Raw genomic sequence first — 17,500 nt, 5'->3', positions numbered from 1 at the left:
CCGCAGTTTATTTCTTCCCTCTGTTTGTTAATTGGTTCACTCTCCAAGGCAGGGAGAATGGCTCTGGGCGTGTGACAGATCCTCCTTTGGGCCCAGGGGACTGGGCAATTGCTGAAGCTGGTCCGGAACCCAGTGCAGAGCAGGGAGCTGGGAGGTAAATGGGAGAGAGGTTTTTCCCTGAGGCGGGTGTTTTTGATCCCCGCGGTTGGCCGTACGCAATTCCTTATCTTTGGCCGTTCCGGGGCTGCTTCTCACTGGTTCTGGGTGGCCGTGAAGACTCTCTGGTGCTGGGTCTCTCCTGGTACAGGAGACGCGCCTCCCAAGCACCACTGCTTGCCTGGCTCTCACCGGGTCAGGTCTGGCAACTCCTCGCTGCTTCCGAACCCGTCTCTCCCTCCCCCTGCCACTCGGTCCGGTTCCTCAACTCTGTCTTTGATGTTCAGGGCTCCCAGATTGCCCTATATAATGGAATCACTTGTTTTTTTTTTTTGACTCTTTGTTGTACGAGGGTCCACCGGAAGCATCTGACTACTCCTCCATCTTCAGCAGCTGAGTTCTTAACCACGGCGCCACCAGGGCTCCCTAAACCCATTAGGCGGCTCAAAATTAATGGACTCCAACTAAAGTGATCCTGCATGACCACTGTTCCTTTTTCATGCTTTCCTTTACTGTTCCCCCCGTGTGTCTCCTCAATATCGCCCCTGCCCCTTGGAAGTCCCTGCCCACCGCTATGTCCCCCCTCTCCACCCTGCCCCTGTGGCCCTTAGGCCTGCCTCCTCTGAATAAAGCCTTGGGCGCAGCAGCCATGGTGTTCAGCTCCACCACAATGGGCACCCCCCATCCTGGGGACTTTGCCCTGCCAGGGGGCCCCCAGGCCTTGACCTCTGTCCTCAGAGGCCGTGAGGGGTGTCTTCTGCACCTCCCACCCCCGGGCCCCTTCCCCGCACCGTCGCCAGGAGACACTGGCCCTCAGTCTCTGAAGCCCCCGAGTCAAGCCCCCGCCCAGGCCACCACTGCCCCCGCTCCGTTCCAGCCATGTCCCTGTGGGGGTCTCCACATGCAGGCCTCACGGCCACCGGCCGGCCACAAAGGGACTCACGCACACCCAAGGTTTCGGAAAACACTTTATTAAAGAACTGAACAGAGGCTGCCCAGGAGGCCGAACCCGGGCCTCCCCGGCTGTGGGCTGTGCGCTGTGCGCTGTGTGGGTTGTGTGGGCTGTGTGGGGTGTGGGCTGTGGGCAGCGCAGGCTGTGCCCGGGCCCCTCACTCGCGGGCCGGGGCCACCTGGGAGATGGTGGTGGTCCCGAAGAAGCCGCTGAGCAGAGCGTTGTTGTGCACGGCCATGTCCACCAGCTCGGGTGTGATGCGCCTCCTGCCGCTCTTCTGGGCCTCCATGCCCGCCAGCTCCAGGACCTTGGCCGTCAGGTACTCGAGGATGGCCGCCAGAAACACGGGAGCCGACGAACTCAGGCGCTGAGCGTAGTGGCCCTCCCGCAGCAGGCGCTCTACGTGGCCCACGGAGAAGGTCAGCTCGCCTAGGGCGCTGCGAGAGCGGGTCCGCCTCTGGCGACGGGAGGACCTTCCATCATCACGACGACGAGGGTGACTGGACATGAGGTTCGTTTCACTGCTGTGACTTCTCCGGCGCGCCTAGCCCGTCCGTCCAGCTGCTGCTGCTGCTGCTGCTGCTGCTGCTGCTGCCGCTGCCACCGCCACCGCCGCCACCGGCCTCTCACAACGGACGGACGCCTCGGCGCGCTCGCGCCACCGTCTCCTCCTCGCGCCCGCAGACCAACCCCTCTCTGGTCTGGGGGGCAGCCTTTGTGACACGTGGCCTGCGTGACGTCACTGGCTTCCCCCTGGGCCCGGAAGGGTCACTGTCATCACTGACCCTTCCTTTGGGGGGAACTCTGCCTTGCCACTTGACCTGCGCGTGGGACACCAGACGGCGGACGGTACAAGCCGCGTGTCGTGCAACCCGCACCACTTTCTAATGCCAGAACCTTTTCATCATCCCGTGTACCTTAATGGGTGGCCCAATTATTTTCTGCTTTGAATTTTTTGTTGATACCGTGTGTTTTCATTAATGGAAGCACGCTGAATCATTGAGTGTGTCTGAATTTTTGGGAAAAAAAAAGAAAAAAAAAAAAAACCTTGCCATGGAGTCAATTCCTATTCATAGCAACCCTATAGGACAGAGTAGAACTGCTGCGTAGGGTTTCCAAGGAGCCCGCTGGTGGATTCCAACTGCCGACCTTTGGGTTAGCAGCCGTAGCTCTTAACCACTGTGCCACCAGGGCTCCAAGGAGAATTAATGAGGTATGAAAATGCCTATAGAACAAGAAACATGCCATATATAAGGTGTAGACTGCTCTGTGGGTTCCAGGGAAAAAAGATCTCAACAAACAAGGCCAATCAGCAAAGGCTTCACGGAATTAGGTGGTACTCGAGTTGAAACTAAGAGGATGCTTAGGGTTTGTTTCAACTTGCAGAGAGGCAGGGGTGGGCGGGAGGAAACCAAGACGTGGAGACAGATACAAAGACTCAGAGGTAGAAAATTGCAAAAGGATGCAGGACCAGGCAACATTTTGTTCTGTTACACATAAGGTGGCCAAGACTTGGAGCCAACTCGACAACAACTAACATTTTTCTTCAAGTACAGGGGGCTGTATAGAAGGCTGATGAATTTGTTCCCTGGGGTTTAATCACATTAGCTCTTGCAAGGATCAAGTCTAAAAGGCATAAATAAAAGGTCAGATTTCCCCATATGTAGATAAAAGAGCACGTGGTGAATCTTTAAACAAATGTTGGTGATTTGTATATGTTATTAATTTGATCTTAACCCAAACTGTAGGTATGTTTACTGAAGAATGCTGTGATTTTTAGTATAAGTTGTTGTTAGGTGCTGTCGAGACGGTTCTGACTCATAGCGACCGTATGTACAACAAAACGAAACACTGCTGGATCCCACACCATCCTCACAATTGTTGTTATGCTTGAGCCCATTGTTGCAGCCACTGTGTCAATCCATCTTGTTTAGGGTCTTCCTCTTTTTCTCTGACCCTCCACTTTACCAAGCATGATGTCCTTCTCCAGGAACTGGTCCCTCCTGATAACGTGTCCAAAGTACGTGAGATGAAGTCTTGCTGTCCTCGCTTCCAAGGAGCACTCTGGCTGTACTTCTTCCAAGAATAATGCTATAAATTTATTACTGTTTTCTATTCCATAGGAAGAAAAAGAATTGTTACATGGCAGGACAATTTTTTAAAATTCCCCATGATACTATTACTCTGGTGTGTGATCACAAAAGAGACCTAAGTTAATGCCTATTTTAGAGCACTGAAACAGATACAGATTCCCAGGTGTTCTAGGAGAGCTCTGATTTCCAACTTTCCTTATATGATATGCCATGGTTTATATCTAGGCTTTCTGAATTGGCATTAATACCATATTTCTCAAAATTTGTTCCCTTCCCTGAATATATCATATGTTTTTCTCCAGATCCTAGACATGTCAAGGTCCTAAACCCCACGTTGGAGACTAACACGTGTTTCATGAATTTATATGCAATGGATTGTTAATCAATGCCCCACAGTTCATACACACATGCGCACATGCATGCATGCACACTTGCACATGTTTGGGAGATAATTCTGAGACGACTTGCTCCAAGCCAATGCTTCATTTGGGGAGCTTGTCAAAATGGAGTTTCTAGTCAGTGGATCTGGGATGGGCCCGAGATACTGCATATCCTATTAGCCCTCAGGTGATGCTGATGCTGCTGGTCTCTGGACCACACTGGAGTCGCAAAACCCTAAAGAGCTTCCTCAACTTCTATGAGTCTTTTATAGGAACCCAAAGTAGAAAACTACTTCACCTGCCCCAGACCTAATCCCCCTTGTTCTACTCTTCTTGGTGCTTTGCTCCTTCATGTATACGATCCTAGTATTCTAACCAGAATGGTTTTGTTTGGGTGTTAAATGCTGCTGAGACATGCCCAAAGCAAAAGTAAAAGGAAGATATGATTGGGAAGGCATTGCTTTTCACTCTGTCTTCATTTTCTGTGTATTTGTCCTAATCCCTCTCTGTAGGTCTTCTTCGGTAATGTGGATTCATCGGGGATAAAACACAATAGTTTTAACCCTCCGATTATTGCTCAGTACATCCGCTTGCACCCAACACATCACAGCATCCGCAGCACTCTTCGTATGGAGTTGATGGGCTGTGATTTAAACAGTAAGTGCCGAGCCATCCCGTGTCCTTTCCTCTCCCCACTGTGGGTAGGGTGCCCAGCCATCCCAGTTAGCCCAGGACTAAGGAGTTTCCCAGGACTAGAAAATACCAGTGCTAAAACCAGGAAAGTTCTGGGTAAACCCATGACTTGGTCACCCGAACCATGGGAACCCCAGGGGCAGCCACCTCTTACACTGCTATCAACAAGGCAAATAAAAGTCAAAGAGAACCGAGCAGAGCTGAGCAGAAAACGGGGCATGTTAACAATAATAGAATATGTGCAAAAGTAAATACCTGAGAAATGGCATCATGATGACAGTAGCCCTAGAATGAATCTAGGCTGCAGCGGGTCTTTGTGATGGCATTTTCCTTTCATTTCTTTGAGGTTGTAGCATGCCACTGGGAATGGAGAGTAAAGCAATATCAGATGCACAGATTACTGCCTCATCCTACTTCACCAATATATTTGCCACCTGGGCTCCTTCACAAGCTCGACTTCACCTCCAGGGGCGGATCAATGCCTGGAGACCACAGGTAAGAGGCAACAGATCTGCTATTTTACTAGTTCAGATCAGGGAGTAGTGGTTGGGGAGGAACAGGGAAAGCCCTTGACCATTTCTTCAGAGCCATTTCTGTCAACTGGTTGTTTCCAGAAGGAGTGTCAAGGAAGGTTGACTCTAGGCAGAAAATCCTACGGGCATTATTAGATGTGTTGTGTGATTTCACACAGCATTCACTGGGGAAATGATCCCTGATTGAACCTCCTGGAAGAAGAATCTCTATATCCAGTACTGGGCTAAGATCTGCCAAAGAACTGTTGTAGCTTAAGTCCGGTCGTATGGAGAAATAGCAACACTAGCTTTTTTCCTCAGTTTCTCGGTTCTGTGAAGGAAAGGGTCACAACCATGTACAGTGCATTGGACACAGGTCTTTTCCAGAACCATCCAATTTGTGATTTTCAATTACTGAGCAGCTATTGGAGATGAACGGAGCTAATTGGCTCTGCTCCTCCAGGGACTTATTTTAAACAAAACAGGTGGTATACCACATTGCCAAACTTTTTATACTCTAGTCACTATGAATATATTTTTGCTGGGTAGATTATGACTTACTATATGGCTCATATATTCATTCAGAAAACATTTACTGGGCACCTATTAAGTGGTTGACCCTGGGGATATAAAGATGAATCATGCAAAACTCCTGCTCTCAAGTTGCTTAGAGTATAATAGGGGAGACTGACAAATAAACAGGCCATTAAAACGCAGAATTATAAGTGCCAGGATAGGGTTAAGGAGAAGGGATTTGGGGTCAGCAAATTGTGACCAGTAAGATACTAGTCCGACACTCACTTCCTCAGGTAAATAGTCCAAAAGAGTGGCTGCAAGTGGACTTCCAGAAGACAATGAAAGTCACAGGAATTACCACCCAGGGGGCAAAATCTCTCCTTACCAGCATGTATGTAAAGGAGTTCCTCATCTCCAGCAGTCAAGATGGCCATCACTGGACTCTCTTTCTTCAGAATGACAAAGTAAAGGTATGCTCGTCTCATAGCAGAAACATAAAACCTCTCCTAGAGCTTGAGATCTAGTAACATAATAAGGATGATATTTGACTAGAGTTTCAGGGTAATATTTACTGAGTGCCTGTAGTAGCAGAACACTGTGAAAGGCATTCTGGGAGGACACAGTGACTCTAAGCAAAATGATATCATCCCAGGAAAAGGGCAAAGTAGGGCCATAAGTTGACATCATAGATATTGATGTCATCCAGGATGATGGCAAGAATCTGAGGAGTGAAGAATGAGAGTTATTTGCCAAGTGCTCAGTGATGCCTATATCCTCATTAGCAACCTAGATTTCCAAGCCTCATTGACCTTTAACTTTAGAAAGCCAGACAATCTTCATTCTTGATCTGGGTTTGCTGGTGTCTTGGTTTCCTAGTGCTGTCATAACAAAATATACCAAAAGTAGGTAGCTTTAAAGAACAAAAAAATTATTTCCTCAGAGTTATGGAGGCTAGAAGTCCAAATTCAGGGCATCAGCTCTAGGGGAAGGTCCTTCCTTGTCTCTTTCAGCTTCAAGTAACTTGACATTCCTGGGCTTGTAGGTTCATCTGCCTCCATCTTCATATGGCATCTCCCCCTGAGTGTGTGTATCTGTGTTTATCCTGCTCTTTTTATACGACACCACTCAGAAGGATTAGGTTTAGGACCCATCCTACTCCTATGAGGTGTGACCTCATGATGAGGTATGGCCTCATTAACATAACAAAAGGAAACTCTTATTTCTAAACAGGGTCATATTTACAGGTACAGGAGTTAGGACTTCAGCATAACTTTTTGGAGAACACAATTCAATCCATAGCAGCTGGGAAAGTCAACAAATCAAATTATGCTTATTAGAAACCATGACATAAAATCGTGCTATCCCAAGGAATAGCTCGTCTTTTTTTTTTTTTTTTTTTTTTTTTGCTGTTAGCAGCTTTTTAAATTATTATCATTTTGGTGAAAATATACACAACACAACATACACTAGTTCAACCAGTTCTACATGTACAATTCAGTGACATTGATTATGTTCTTCAAGTTGTGCGACCATTCTCACTATCCTTTTCCAAATTATCCTATCACCATTAACATAAACTCATTGCCCCCTAAGCATCTCATCTAACCCTTCAAGTTTCTGTTGTCAATTTGATCACGTATCAATAATTCCTTAAAAGAGCACAATGCTCAAGGCAAACATGCTTTACTAAATAAGCTAAACTATTGTTTGGTTTTAAGAAGACTTCAGGGGATATTTTTGATTTAAGGTTTAAAGATTATCTCAGGGCAATAGTTTCAGGACTTCATCTAGCCTCCATGGCTCCAGAAAGTCTGGAGTCCATGAGAATTTGAAATTCTGTTCCATTTTCCCCCCTTTTGATCAGGAGTCTTCTATAGACTCTTTGATTAAAATGTTCTGTAATGGTAGCCAGGCACCATCCAGTTGTTCTGGTCTCAATGCAAAGGAGGCAGTTGTTCATGAAGGCAATTAGACACACATTCCAGTTCCTCCTCCAGTTCCTGACTCTTCTTCTTCCTCTGATTCTCCAAGAAAATGAAGGCAAATTGTTGTACCTTGGATGGCTACTCACAAGCTTTTAAGACCCCAGGCACTACACAGTCAACTAGGAGGTAGAACAGAAACACTAAAGCAATATTAGGACAATTGACTGGGATGTCCCATGAACCATGATCCTAAACCTCTGAACCTAGAAAACAAATCCCATGAGATGTTTGGTTGTATGTAACCAGTATCAACAGCTGCTCTTTTGTTGTTGTTGTTGTAAAAATATAACACAACATTTGCCGATTCAACTTTTTTCAGGTGTACAGCTTAGTGATATCAAGTACGTTAATTATGTTGTACAACCATTACCCTTAGTTGATGTCAAATTTCCAGTCACCATAAACAGAAGGAATAACTCATCGGTATGCTTTTTTATATCTTCTTTTTCACCAAGAATTAACCGTAGTGTGTCCTGTACCAACCTCTCTAGCAAAGTCTCTTCCCCTTGCCCCTATGCTGTCTAAGCTCCAGTCATACTAACAGACTCCTAGGTCCCCAAATACAGAATGTTCTTTCTCACACCAGGCTTTTATGCATACTGGTCCTTCTACCTAAAACATTTTTCTACCTACCTCCCACTGCCCCTTTCATCTGGCTCATTCTTCAAGACTCAGATACACATTATTTTCCCCAAGAAGAATTCCCTGATCCCTCAAGACTGGATTAAGAACTTCTGCTTCTAGAAGTTTGGTGGACTAGAATCTAGACAATAGATATTCTAAAGGAAATTCCAATTTTAAAAAGGCTATATCACTGACAGGACATACTTCTTAATACTTTGCTGCGCTCAAATGAAGAGAGGGGAATCTCCAGCCTCTCCACCACCAACACAAAAAAACCATGTGCTTTCAATGAAAACTAATGGGCTTAAGTCAGAGCAGGGACAGGTGGGAAGTGAGGAAATGTAAAAGGTAGGACCGTCACTGAGGGAAAATACCTATATTAGTATTGTTAGTGGGAGACTAAGCCTTGAAAATAATGCAAGGATAACTGAACCTGAGACTTCTGCATTAAGTCAGGAACCCCAGAAGGGAGCTAAAGTGGTTCCAGATTAGTAGCACTCCTTGGCATCTGAAAGAAGTATTCTCAAATCCATTCTGGAGGAAAGCATCCCCAGTTTAGGCCTCCAGGATTTCTGCATATTAATATCAAACATATATAAGATCATAAACATAGATCAGCAAAAATGCAAGATAATAAGTCATCTTGAGTACAAATGAGCAGAAACAACCAATGCAGATTTTGAATCTGAAGAACATCAGATATTGACATTATCAGATATATAACATCAAATAATTATGCATGTTTAAACCAAGAAAACATAGAAACATAAAATAAATGACATATCATCCAAAATTATTAGGCAATTTTGAAAACAAGAACTTTTAGAAATCAACAATGTAATTGTTGAAGTTTAAAAGTCAAAGATTTATTTAAATAGCAGATTAGGCACAGCTGAAGAGAAATTTAATCAATTGGAAGATACATCTGAAGAAATTCCCCATGATGTAGCACAAAAGATGAAAAATACAGGATAGAAATTAGGAGACATAGAAGATACAGAGATAAAGTTTAACATAGGTATCCCTGGTGTCCCAGACTGAAAGGATAAGGGCTGTGAAGTTTCCAGAACTGAAGGACAATATCAATGCACAAATTCAAGAAGCCAAGCATATCCCAATCAAGATAAATAAAAGAAAGTGTATAACTAGTCACATTATAGTGAAATGGCAGAAAATCAAAGGCCAAAAAAAAAAATTTTTATACAGAAGCCAGAGGGAGTGATCTCATCAAAAATAGTAGACGAAAGAACTCCAAATATCCATCTCTCCACCAAAGCTACAATAGTAGCTGCCAAAAACTCCTAGAATCAATATTTTCAGAACTCTGGAGTCTAATTTAAAAACTTAACAACCAGGGGAGTTCTTTATGAAGAAAGACGATGCTAAATATTGACATTTAAGGAAATCTCTGTCAAATCTCTAGCTGACCACCAAGATAATGGAACAGAGACTTCAGTGAGCACACACACACACACACACACACACACACAAACACAAATACTTTCTATATAAAAATAGTTTAGATAAGTCACTAAAGAAACAAACAATACAACCCATAACAAGAAACAACAACAAACCCTAGGAAGGTGAGAATATCTGATTTCCAGACTTACCACATTATAATATTCCAAATGTTCAGTTTTCAACAACAAAATCAAGGCAGGCAAAGAAACAAGAAAGTATGAGTCATTCACAGGAAAAAAAAAAAGAAATATATAGAAAATGTTCCTGAGGAAGCCCAGACGTTGGACTTACTAGACAAAGACTTTAAATCAACTGTCTTAAATAGGCTTAAAAGGATCATGCAAACCATGGACAAAGACTAAAGGAAACCAGGAGAATGATGTCTCAGCAAATAGAGAATATAAACAAAGAGACAGAATTTATAAAAAGGAACCAAATATAAATTATGGCGTTAAAAAGTATATGAAAAGTTCACTAAGGGCGGGATCAAGACCAGATCTGAGCAGGCAGAAGAAAGAATCAGTGAACTTGAAGATAGGTCGATTGAAATTATCTAGTTTGAGGAGCAAAAAGAAAAATGAACAGAGACTAAGGGACCTGTGGGACACCATCGAGTGTACCAACATAGGCATAATGAGAGTCCCAGAAAGAAAGGGGAAGAAAGAATATTTGAAGAAATAATGGCCAAAAACTTCCCAAATTTGATGAAAGATATGAATCTACAAACCCAAGAAGCTCAACTAACTCCATGTAGGATAAACTCAGACACACACACACACACACACACACACACAGGTCTTTGATTCATTTTGAGTTAAATTGTATATATGGTGTGAGGTAAGGGTCCAGCTTAATTCATTTGCAAGTAGATATCCAGTTGGTCCCAGCATCATTTGTTGAAAAGACTATTCTTTCCCCCATTGAATAGTCATATACCTTTCTTGAAAAGCAATGGACCATAGATGAATGGGTCTATTTCTGGACTCTCAATTCTGTTCCATTGTTCAATATGTTTATCCTTATGCCAGTACCATACTGCTTTGATTATTGTAGCTTTGTTGTAAGTTTTGAAATTGGGAAGTGTAAGTCCTCCAGCTGTGTTCTTTTTTTAAATCAAGATTGGTTTGGCTATTTGGGCTCCCTTGAAATTCCATGTGAATTTTAGGATCGTTTGTTTTAGGAAATATAATTTACTCAAGAAGGAATAAAAAACCTTAAAGCTCCTATAGCCTTTGAGAAATTGAATCAGTATTTAAAAATATTCTCACAAAGAAACTCCAGATCCAGATGGGTACACCAAATGTTCTACCAGATTTTCAAGACAGAAATAATAAAAAAATTTTTTTACAAATATTCTTACAGAAAATGGAAAAAGATTGTACATTATCCAACTCTTTTTATGATGAAAATAATAGGCTAATTTTATTTATGAAAATAGATCCCAAATAAAATATTAGCAATATGGATCCAAGTTTGATTTATCCTAGGGGACACAAGGTTGGAGTAACATTAGAAATTAATATATAATCCATCATGTTAACATACTGAAGGATTATATAATCAATACATGCTAAAAAATCATTTTATAAAATTCAACATCTGTTCCTGATGACACAATTAGCAAACTAGAACTAAAAGAGAAACTGTTTAATCTAATAAAGGATATTTACAAAAATCTTACAGGAAATATATTGATAGTGAAACATAGAAAGCTTTCCATTTGATACTGAGTATAAGAGAAGGATGCCCTTGTCTTATTGCTATAAGACACTGTACTGATTATCTATTGCTACATAACAAACTACCCCAAAACGTGCTCACAATTTTGTGGACCAGCAATTTAGGAATCAATTGGCTGGCTGGTTTGCCTCTGATCTATGTGGTGTCAGTGGGAGCAGTGAATCCATTTCCTAGGTGGCTTCTTCACTCAGATATCTGGCGTCTTGGTGTTCCTTGACCTTTCTAACCACATGATGTGTCAGCCTTCAGGGCCTCTCCACATGTCTTGAGCTTCTCAGAGCATGGTGATCTTACTTAAGAACTCGAGTCCAAGAAACAAACGTGGAAGCTGCCAGTTCTCGTAATCTTAAAGGCCAAGCCTTGAAGTCAGTAGTATAGTGTCACTTCTGCCATACTTAATTCGTCAAAAGAGTCAAAGGCCAGCCCGGATTTAGAAGGAAGTAAAATAGACCCACTACTCCATGGGTGTATTAATTATACTCATGAGGAACCTGCACGTAGACCAAGAGGCAGTTGTTTGAACAGAACAAGGGGATACTGCGTGGTTTAAAGTCAGGAAAGATGTGCGTCAGGGTTGCATCCTTTCACCATACCTATTCAATCTGTATGCTGAGCAAATAATCGGAGAAGCTGGACTATATGAAGAAGAATGGGAATGAGGATTGGAGGGAGACTCATTAACAACCTGCCATATGCAGATGACACAACCTTGTTTGCTGAAAGTGAAGAAGGACTTGAAGCACTTATTGATGAAGATCAGACTATAGCCTTCAGTACGGATTACACCTCAACATAAAGAAAACAAAAATCCTCACAACTGGACCGATAAGCAACATCATCATGACAAATGGAGAAAATCATATGAAGTTGTCAAGGATTTCATTTTACCTGGGTCCACAATCAACGCCCATGGCAGCAGTAGTCAAGAAATCAAATGACGCATTGTATTGGGCAAATCTGCAGCAAAAGACCTCTTTAAAGTGTTAAAAGGCAAAGGTGTCACTTTGAGGACTAAGGTACACCTGACCCAACCCATGGTATTTTCAATTGTCTCGTATGCATAGGAGGGCTAGATAATGAATACGGAAGACCAAAGAAGAATTGATGCCTTTGAATTGTGGTGTTGGCGAAGAATATTGAATATCCCATGGACTGCCGAAAGAACGAATAAATCTGTCTTGGAAGAAGTACAGCCAGAATGCTCCTTAGAAGCAAGGATGGTGAGACTTCATCTCACATAATTTAGACATATTATCAGGAGAGACCAGTCCCTGCAGAAGGACATCATGCTTGGTAAAGTAGAGGGTCAGCAAAAAAGAGGAAGACCCTCAACGAGATGGATGGACACGGTGGCTGCAACAATGGGCTCAAACATAGCAACGTTGTGAGGATGGCACAGAACTGGGCAGTGTTTTGTTCTGTTGTACACAGGGTCGCTATGAGTTGGAACCAACTCGACAGCACCTAACAACTCCACAGGAGGAGTGTCAGAGACTTTGTAGCCCTCTTTAATCGACCATATCCACCTTTATTAAAAACTGTATTGGCTATCCTAAGCAGTGCAGTATGGTAAGGAAAAGAAAATGTATAAGGATTGGAAAAGATGAAACAAACTCTCATTATATGTGGAAAATATAATACTATACATAGAAAATTCAAAAGAATCTATAGATAAATTTTTATTAATAAAAGGACTTTGTAAGCTTGCTGAATACAAAATCAATATACAAAAATAGATTGTATTTCTATATGCCAGAAATAGTTGAAAAATGACATTTTAAAAGATACCATGTAAAATTGTTGTTAGGTGTCGTCGAGTTGGTTCCAAGTCATAGTTTGAAAATAAAACCACCTATAGAATAACTAGGAGACAAAGAATACTATGCATTTTAATTTACATGTAAGTAGGAAATAAGCATCTGAAGCTAGCCGACCCAACTGCAGAGCTTACCTTCGAGAGAGTCAAGGAGGCAGTGTGCAGAAAAGGGGAAAGGTCAGTGTGGGACCTAGTGGTGGTAGAACACAGATCAAATCACTTCTGGAAAGAGAGTCCCCGAGTGGTGAAATACTAAGGCTAGGGCTGAGATCAGCTGGATGGCACGCAGCACTGACTTCTGGGGGAATTGAAAGGAAGGGTCTTGAAAGTATATGGGACTAGAGGTGCCAGTCTTGGAAAGGCACTGCTTCTGATGAAGGGAGATACATCTCTTGGAGGCTTGGTGATGAATGAAAGAAGAAAACAAATGGTGGAAATTAAGTGTCCTATAAAAACAAACCAAAAAAAAAATTACAAGACAGAAAATCTCTTCCTGTTAAAGGAAATGCATTTCACTTTGTCAACAGTAGAGGGTGCACCTGTGCTAGGAAAGTTAGTAAGCTACCCAAACCTCCCATCCCTGCCTACATAAAAATCACCTCGTATGGTGGGAACAAGAAAATATGAGAAATCCTCTCATATGATCCAACAATTTCACTCTAAATACATACTCAAGAGAAATGAAAACACATGTCCACGCAAAAATGTGTACACAAATATTCATAGCAGCATTATTCACAGTAGCCAAAAGGTAGAAACAACCTAAATGTCCATCAGAGGATGAATGGATACACAAAATGTGGTATGTACATACAATTGAATATTACTCAGCTGTGAAGAAAAATGAAGTTCCGATACATGCCATGACATAGATGAACCTTGGAAACGTGAAGCTCAGTGAAATAAGTCAATCACAAAAGGACAAACGTATGATTCCACGTATGTGAACTATCTAGAACAGGCAAGTGTATACAGGCTTAAGTTTGTTAGTGATTACCAGGGGCTTGAGGAAGTGGGGAGGGATTCATGGCTTATGGGACACTGAACTTCTGTTAAGGGTGATGGAAAAATTTGGAGGTGGATGATGGTGATGGCTGTCATCAGCCTTGAACTGTACATTGAATGTGATTGAATAGTCATTGAATGTCCCTGAATTGTACAAGTCATTGAACTGCACATGTGAAGAATGAATTGAATTGTCATTGAATTGTATGTGTGAGGAATGTCATTGAATTGTACATGTGAAGAATGTCATTGAATTGTACACGTGAAAAACGCTGAGATTGCAAATGTTACATTACATACACATTTACCCCAATAGAAAAAAAGTTCGAAATGAATAGAAAATGGTAGAGGAGGTAGATGGCAGTTTGTTCTTGATTTTTTTCCTCCCTCCTTCCTTGTAAGCCCCGCTGACTTTGAGCTTGGCCATGTGACTGACTTTGACCATGGGATGTGAGCAAACATAACATACACCACTTCTAAACAGAACGAGAAGACACATAGTACAGAGCCTCAGCCTGGGGCAGGGCTGCAGCTAACCAAGAGCCCTCTGGTAGCTTGAGAAAAAAATAGATTTTTATTGTAAATCAGTGAGATTTTGAGGGGGTTTTCAACCACAGCGAAAGCTGACTAATATAGCAGACAACATAAACCCAAAATTACTGTCAGAAGAAGACTGGGAAGACAGGGAATCGAAGCACTTCAGCCAATGAAAATCCCTTCCCCCACCAAAAAAAAAAAAAAAAAAAAAAAAAACAGGCAAAGCAGAGGAAAGGAGTAACACAGCACCCCAACCTGAATTAGATATCCCTAAACAAGCATTTACAGATGTTAAAAACTCTTTGAGTCAGAAATTTAAAATCACTTCCTATCAAATAGTTCAGGAAAACACGTGTGTGTGCGCGTGTGTGCACTGAGAGAGAGCTCTCTAAAGAGATGACATTTACATGGAAACCCGAAGGAGAAAAGAAGGGGGCACATAAGGGATAAGAGCATTCCAAGCAGAGGGAACCTCATATACAAAGCACACTGGAGCAGGCAGGCAGGTGCTCTTAATCCTAAATGCCACACCCACTTTCCCAGGCCCAGATGTATCTGACATGGAGCCATCCAGTCACCTCTCAGGGTTCAATCCTGGACCACTGGGAGCAATGGCTACCCAATTGGAAATGAGAAAAACATGAGGGATTTGAGGGCATTATAATGGCTGCCAACATGGAGGGGGAGGGGCCGTGTTGGGGGCGGACCTATGGAGGAGCGACTGACAGAATAGGAGGCCAATAGGGGTGGGTATAATTTTTTTTTTTTTTTTTCCTGTCAGACGACTAATAAACGCTGTCTTCTCTCCTTCAGGTTTTTCAGGGAAATCGAGACTCCGTCACACCTGTGGTGAACTCTTTAGACCCCCCACTGCTGACCCGCTACCTTAGAATTTACCCTCAGAGCTGGATGCACCAAATTGCCCTGAGGCTGGAGATTCTGGGCTGCCAGTCTCAGCAGCACCACTGAGGGCAGCCAACCGCAGCGCCTGCTGGTCCCCTCGCTCTCCCTCTCTGTCAGTGCCCCAAGTCCAGGTCGTCCTGGGGGGACTCAGGGCTCTCCAGGCACGTTAGCCAACGTGCCCAGAGGATTGGCTATGCGCTGGAGAGACACCTTCGTGATGTAGGCATTTCAGATGAGGCTTTATACGTTTAAACTAAAACTCCCACTTGTTTAGTATCCTGGTCAAGCACAGAAGGGATGTTACAACGCCTGAGGGATGGAAAAGGAAATGCAGTTAAGTCCTTTTAGCGAAACAAAGCAAACTTCTTACCTAAGTTTTCTGTGTTCAGTTATCTGTACATGGTGCCAAATAAACTGAGCTGAATTTTTCCACTAGATAGACTTTAACCGCATGTTTTGGGGTCCTATCAACACAGCCTGGAAGTCAAAAGGCAAGTCATTTGTCAATCTGTAAAATAGAGAGATGTAAGAACTATTACTACATTAAAGTCTGTTTTCGCCTCGTTATAATTATCTTATTCAGTCACACTGAGGCATTGTTAGTGGCACATTCTTACCTCAAAAAGTAGTGTTCTTAAACTAAAATTACATGCAACATTATATGTGTGAATGCATAGTGTGTTTTTATGACAAGAGGGTCCATAGATTTCATCAGCTTTTAAAAGGGGGAATGGTCTGAAAAGAGCTGAAATTAATCTCAGGATGTAGAAATAAAGTCATTTGGTCTTAATTCTAACCAACAGAAATACAACAGGTTAAGTGTATGGAAGTACTGGGAACCTTGAAATAAAATGACAGTGTCCTCTTGAAATTTGTGGTGGCCAAAGAAGGTAATGATCATAATAGACTTCTAAAGAACAGATTTTTAATATTTCTGGAAAAACTGAGGAAAATTCATGGCTACCTGGATAGGAGATACAAATATTATAATTCTAATAATGCAATTATTTTACTCCCTCCGTCTCCTAATTTTCTGTTGAAACAATGCAACAAAAATGTAACAAGGGAAATTCTATATCATGCCTGAAAGCTTGAGAAGAGTCTCACCTACATGGCTAAACATCTAAGAAAAAAATTGAACAGGTGAAAGCAGAGCGAAAACACTTCAGTCTGCCGCAGGCACCACCCAAGAGGAACCGCCCTCACCTCCAATAAGTTTGTGAAGGGTTTACTACTTCTTCCATCCACTGGCCCCCTTCACTATAACCACACAAACATCCCCTGGTTGATAAACCATAGAGCGGTTGGAGGAAGCATTCAGAGTTTGCAACACAGGCCAGTTTGGAAACAAGAGCTCCTAGTACAAAAGAACATTTATCCTCGTTTCAGAAAAGGCAAGAGAAATACTGCTTTTCCCCCCACCCCGCCCCCCACCACACACTACAGGTTTTCCTAATAAGCCTGTTTGATCCTTACATGATCTCTTCAGGAAACCCTGGTGGTGTAGTGGTTAAGAGCTATGGCTGCTAACCAAAAGGTCGGCAGTTTGAATCCACCAGCCGCTCCTTGGAAACTCTATGGAGCAGTTCTACTCTGCCCTATAGGGTCGCTGTGAGTCGGAATCAACTTGACGGCAATGGGCTTGGTTTGGTTTGGTTTTGATCTCTTCAGGGACTGTAACTTAACACTCACAGTATAGTTAATTGACGATCGATGAAGGTGCAAATGGTTTACAGTCCTGTGAGGTTCTGTAAGTTCAAGGTTAACTGATAGAAGTCAATAAGTTGTTCCGTTTTATAGCCCAGTAGAGAAGTTAACCCCAAAGGTGATATGGTTTTATTTCTTGTAAAAGGTTAACCACTCTTAAGTCTATTTTAACAATCTTGTTTTGGCATTCTTTTCCCGTGGACTATATAAACCTCTATTTCTCAAATGCTCTTGGAAGCAGCTCTTTTATCTTCCTGCTGGTTTCCTCTATAAAGAGTTAAATAAAATACTGCCATGTATAAACAAATGCCTTTGTTTAAGAAGTGTGCACTTACATTTGAAATAAAAATGTGAACGATGATATTTTAGAACCAAATGGAGGCATTGACTAGCAGGATGGAGACTTTAGAAACTCAG

The 17,500-nt window shown here is 42.6% G+C and overlaps 2 protein-coding genes across 2 annotated transcripts in view; one reads left to right on the top strand and one right to left on the bottom strand.

Moving 5' to 3' along the window:
- The window catches only part of F8 (coagulation factor VIII), a 134,027-nt gene extending 118,062 nt beyond the window's left edge, over positions 1 to 15,965 (top strand). Inside the window, exons 23-26 of the mRNA XM_004390882.3 lie at positions 4,094 to 4,238; positions 4,621 to 4,769; positions 5,596 to 5,772; positions 15,287 to 15,965. Coding sequence (XP_004390939.1) covers positions 4,094 to 4,238; positions 4,621 to 4,769; positions 5,596 to 5,772; positions 15,287 to 15,442 — 627 coding nt within the window. The 3' untranslated portion in view covers positions 15,443 to 15,965. The remainder of the gene's footprint in view (positions 1 to 4,093; positions 4,239 to 4,620; positions 4,770 to 5,595; positions 5,773 to 15,286) is intronic.
- Positions 1,229 to 1,616, bottom strand: LOC105756982 (histone H2A-Bbd type 2/3). The gene has a single exon (XM_012559857.2). The coding sequence runs from the start codon at positions 1,614 to 1,616 to the stop codon at positions 1,266 to 1,268; it is 351 nt and encodes a 116-aa protein (XP_012415311.1). The 3' UTR covers positions 1,229 to 1,265.
- Positions 15,966 to 17,500: the final 1,535 nt, after the last annotated feature.

This window comes from Trichechus manatus, unplaced genomic scaffold (genome assembly GCF_000243295.1).
Source record: "Trichechus manatus latirostris isolate Lorelei unplaced genomic scaffold, TriManLat1.0 scaffold00340, whole genome shotgun sequence".
NCBI lineage: Eukaryota > Metazoa > Chordata > Mammalia > Sirenia > Trichechidae > Trichechus > Trichechus manatus.
The sequence above is the reverse complement of the archived record's forward strand: the minus strand, read 5'-3'. Positions and strand labels throughout refer to the sequence as shown.

What these genes read in the sequence shown, in the direction of transcription:
- LOC105756982 (XM_012559857.2), bottom strand. Translation starts at nt 1,616, where the DNA reads ATGTCCAGTCACCCTCGTCGTCGTGATGATGGAAGGTCCTCCCGTCGC.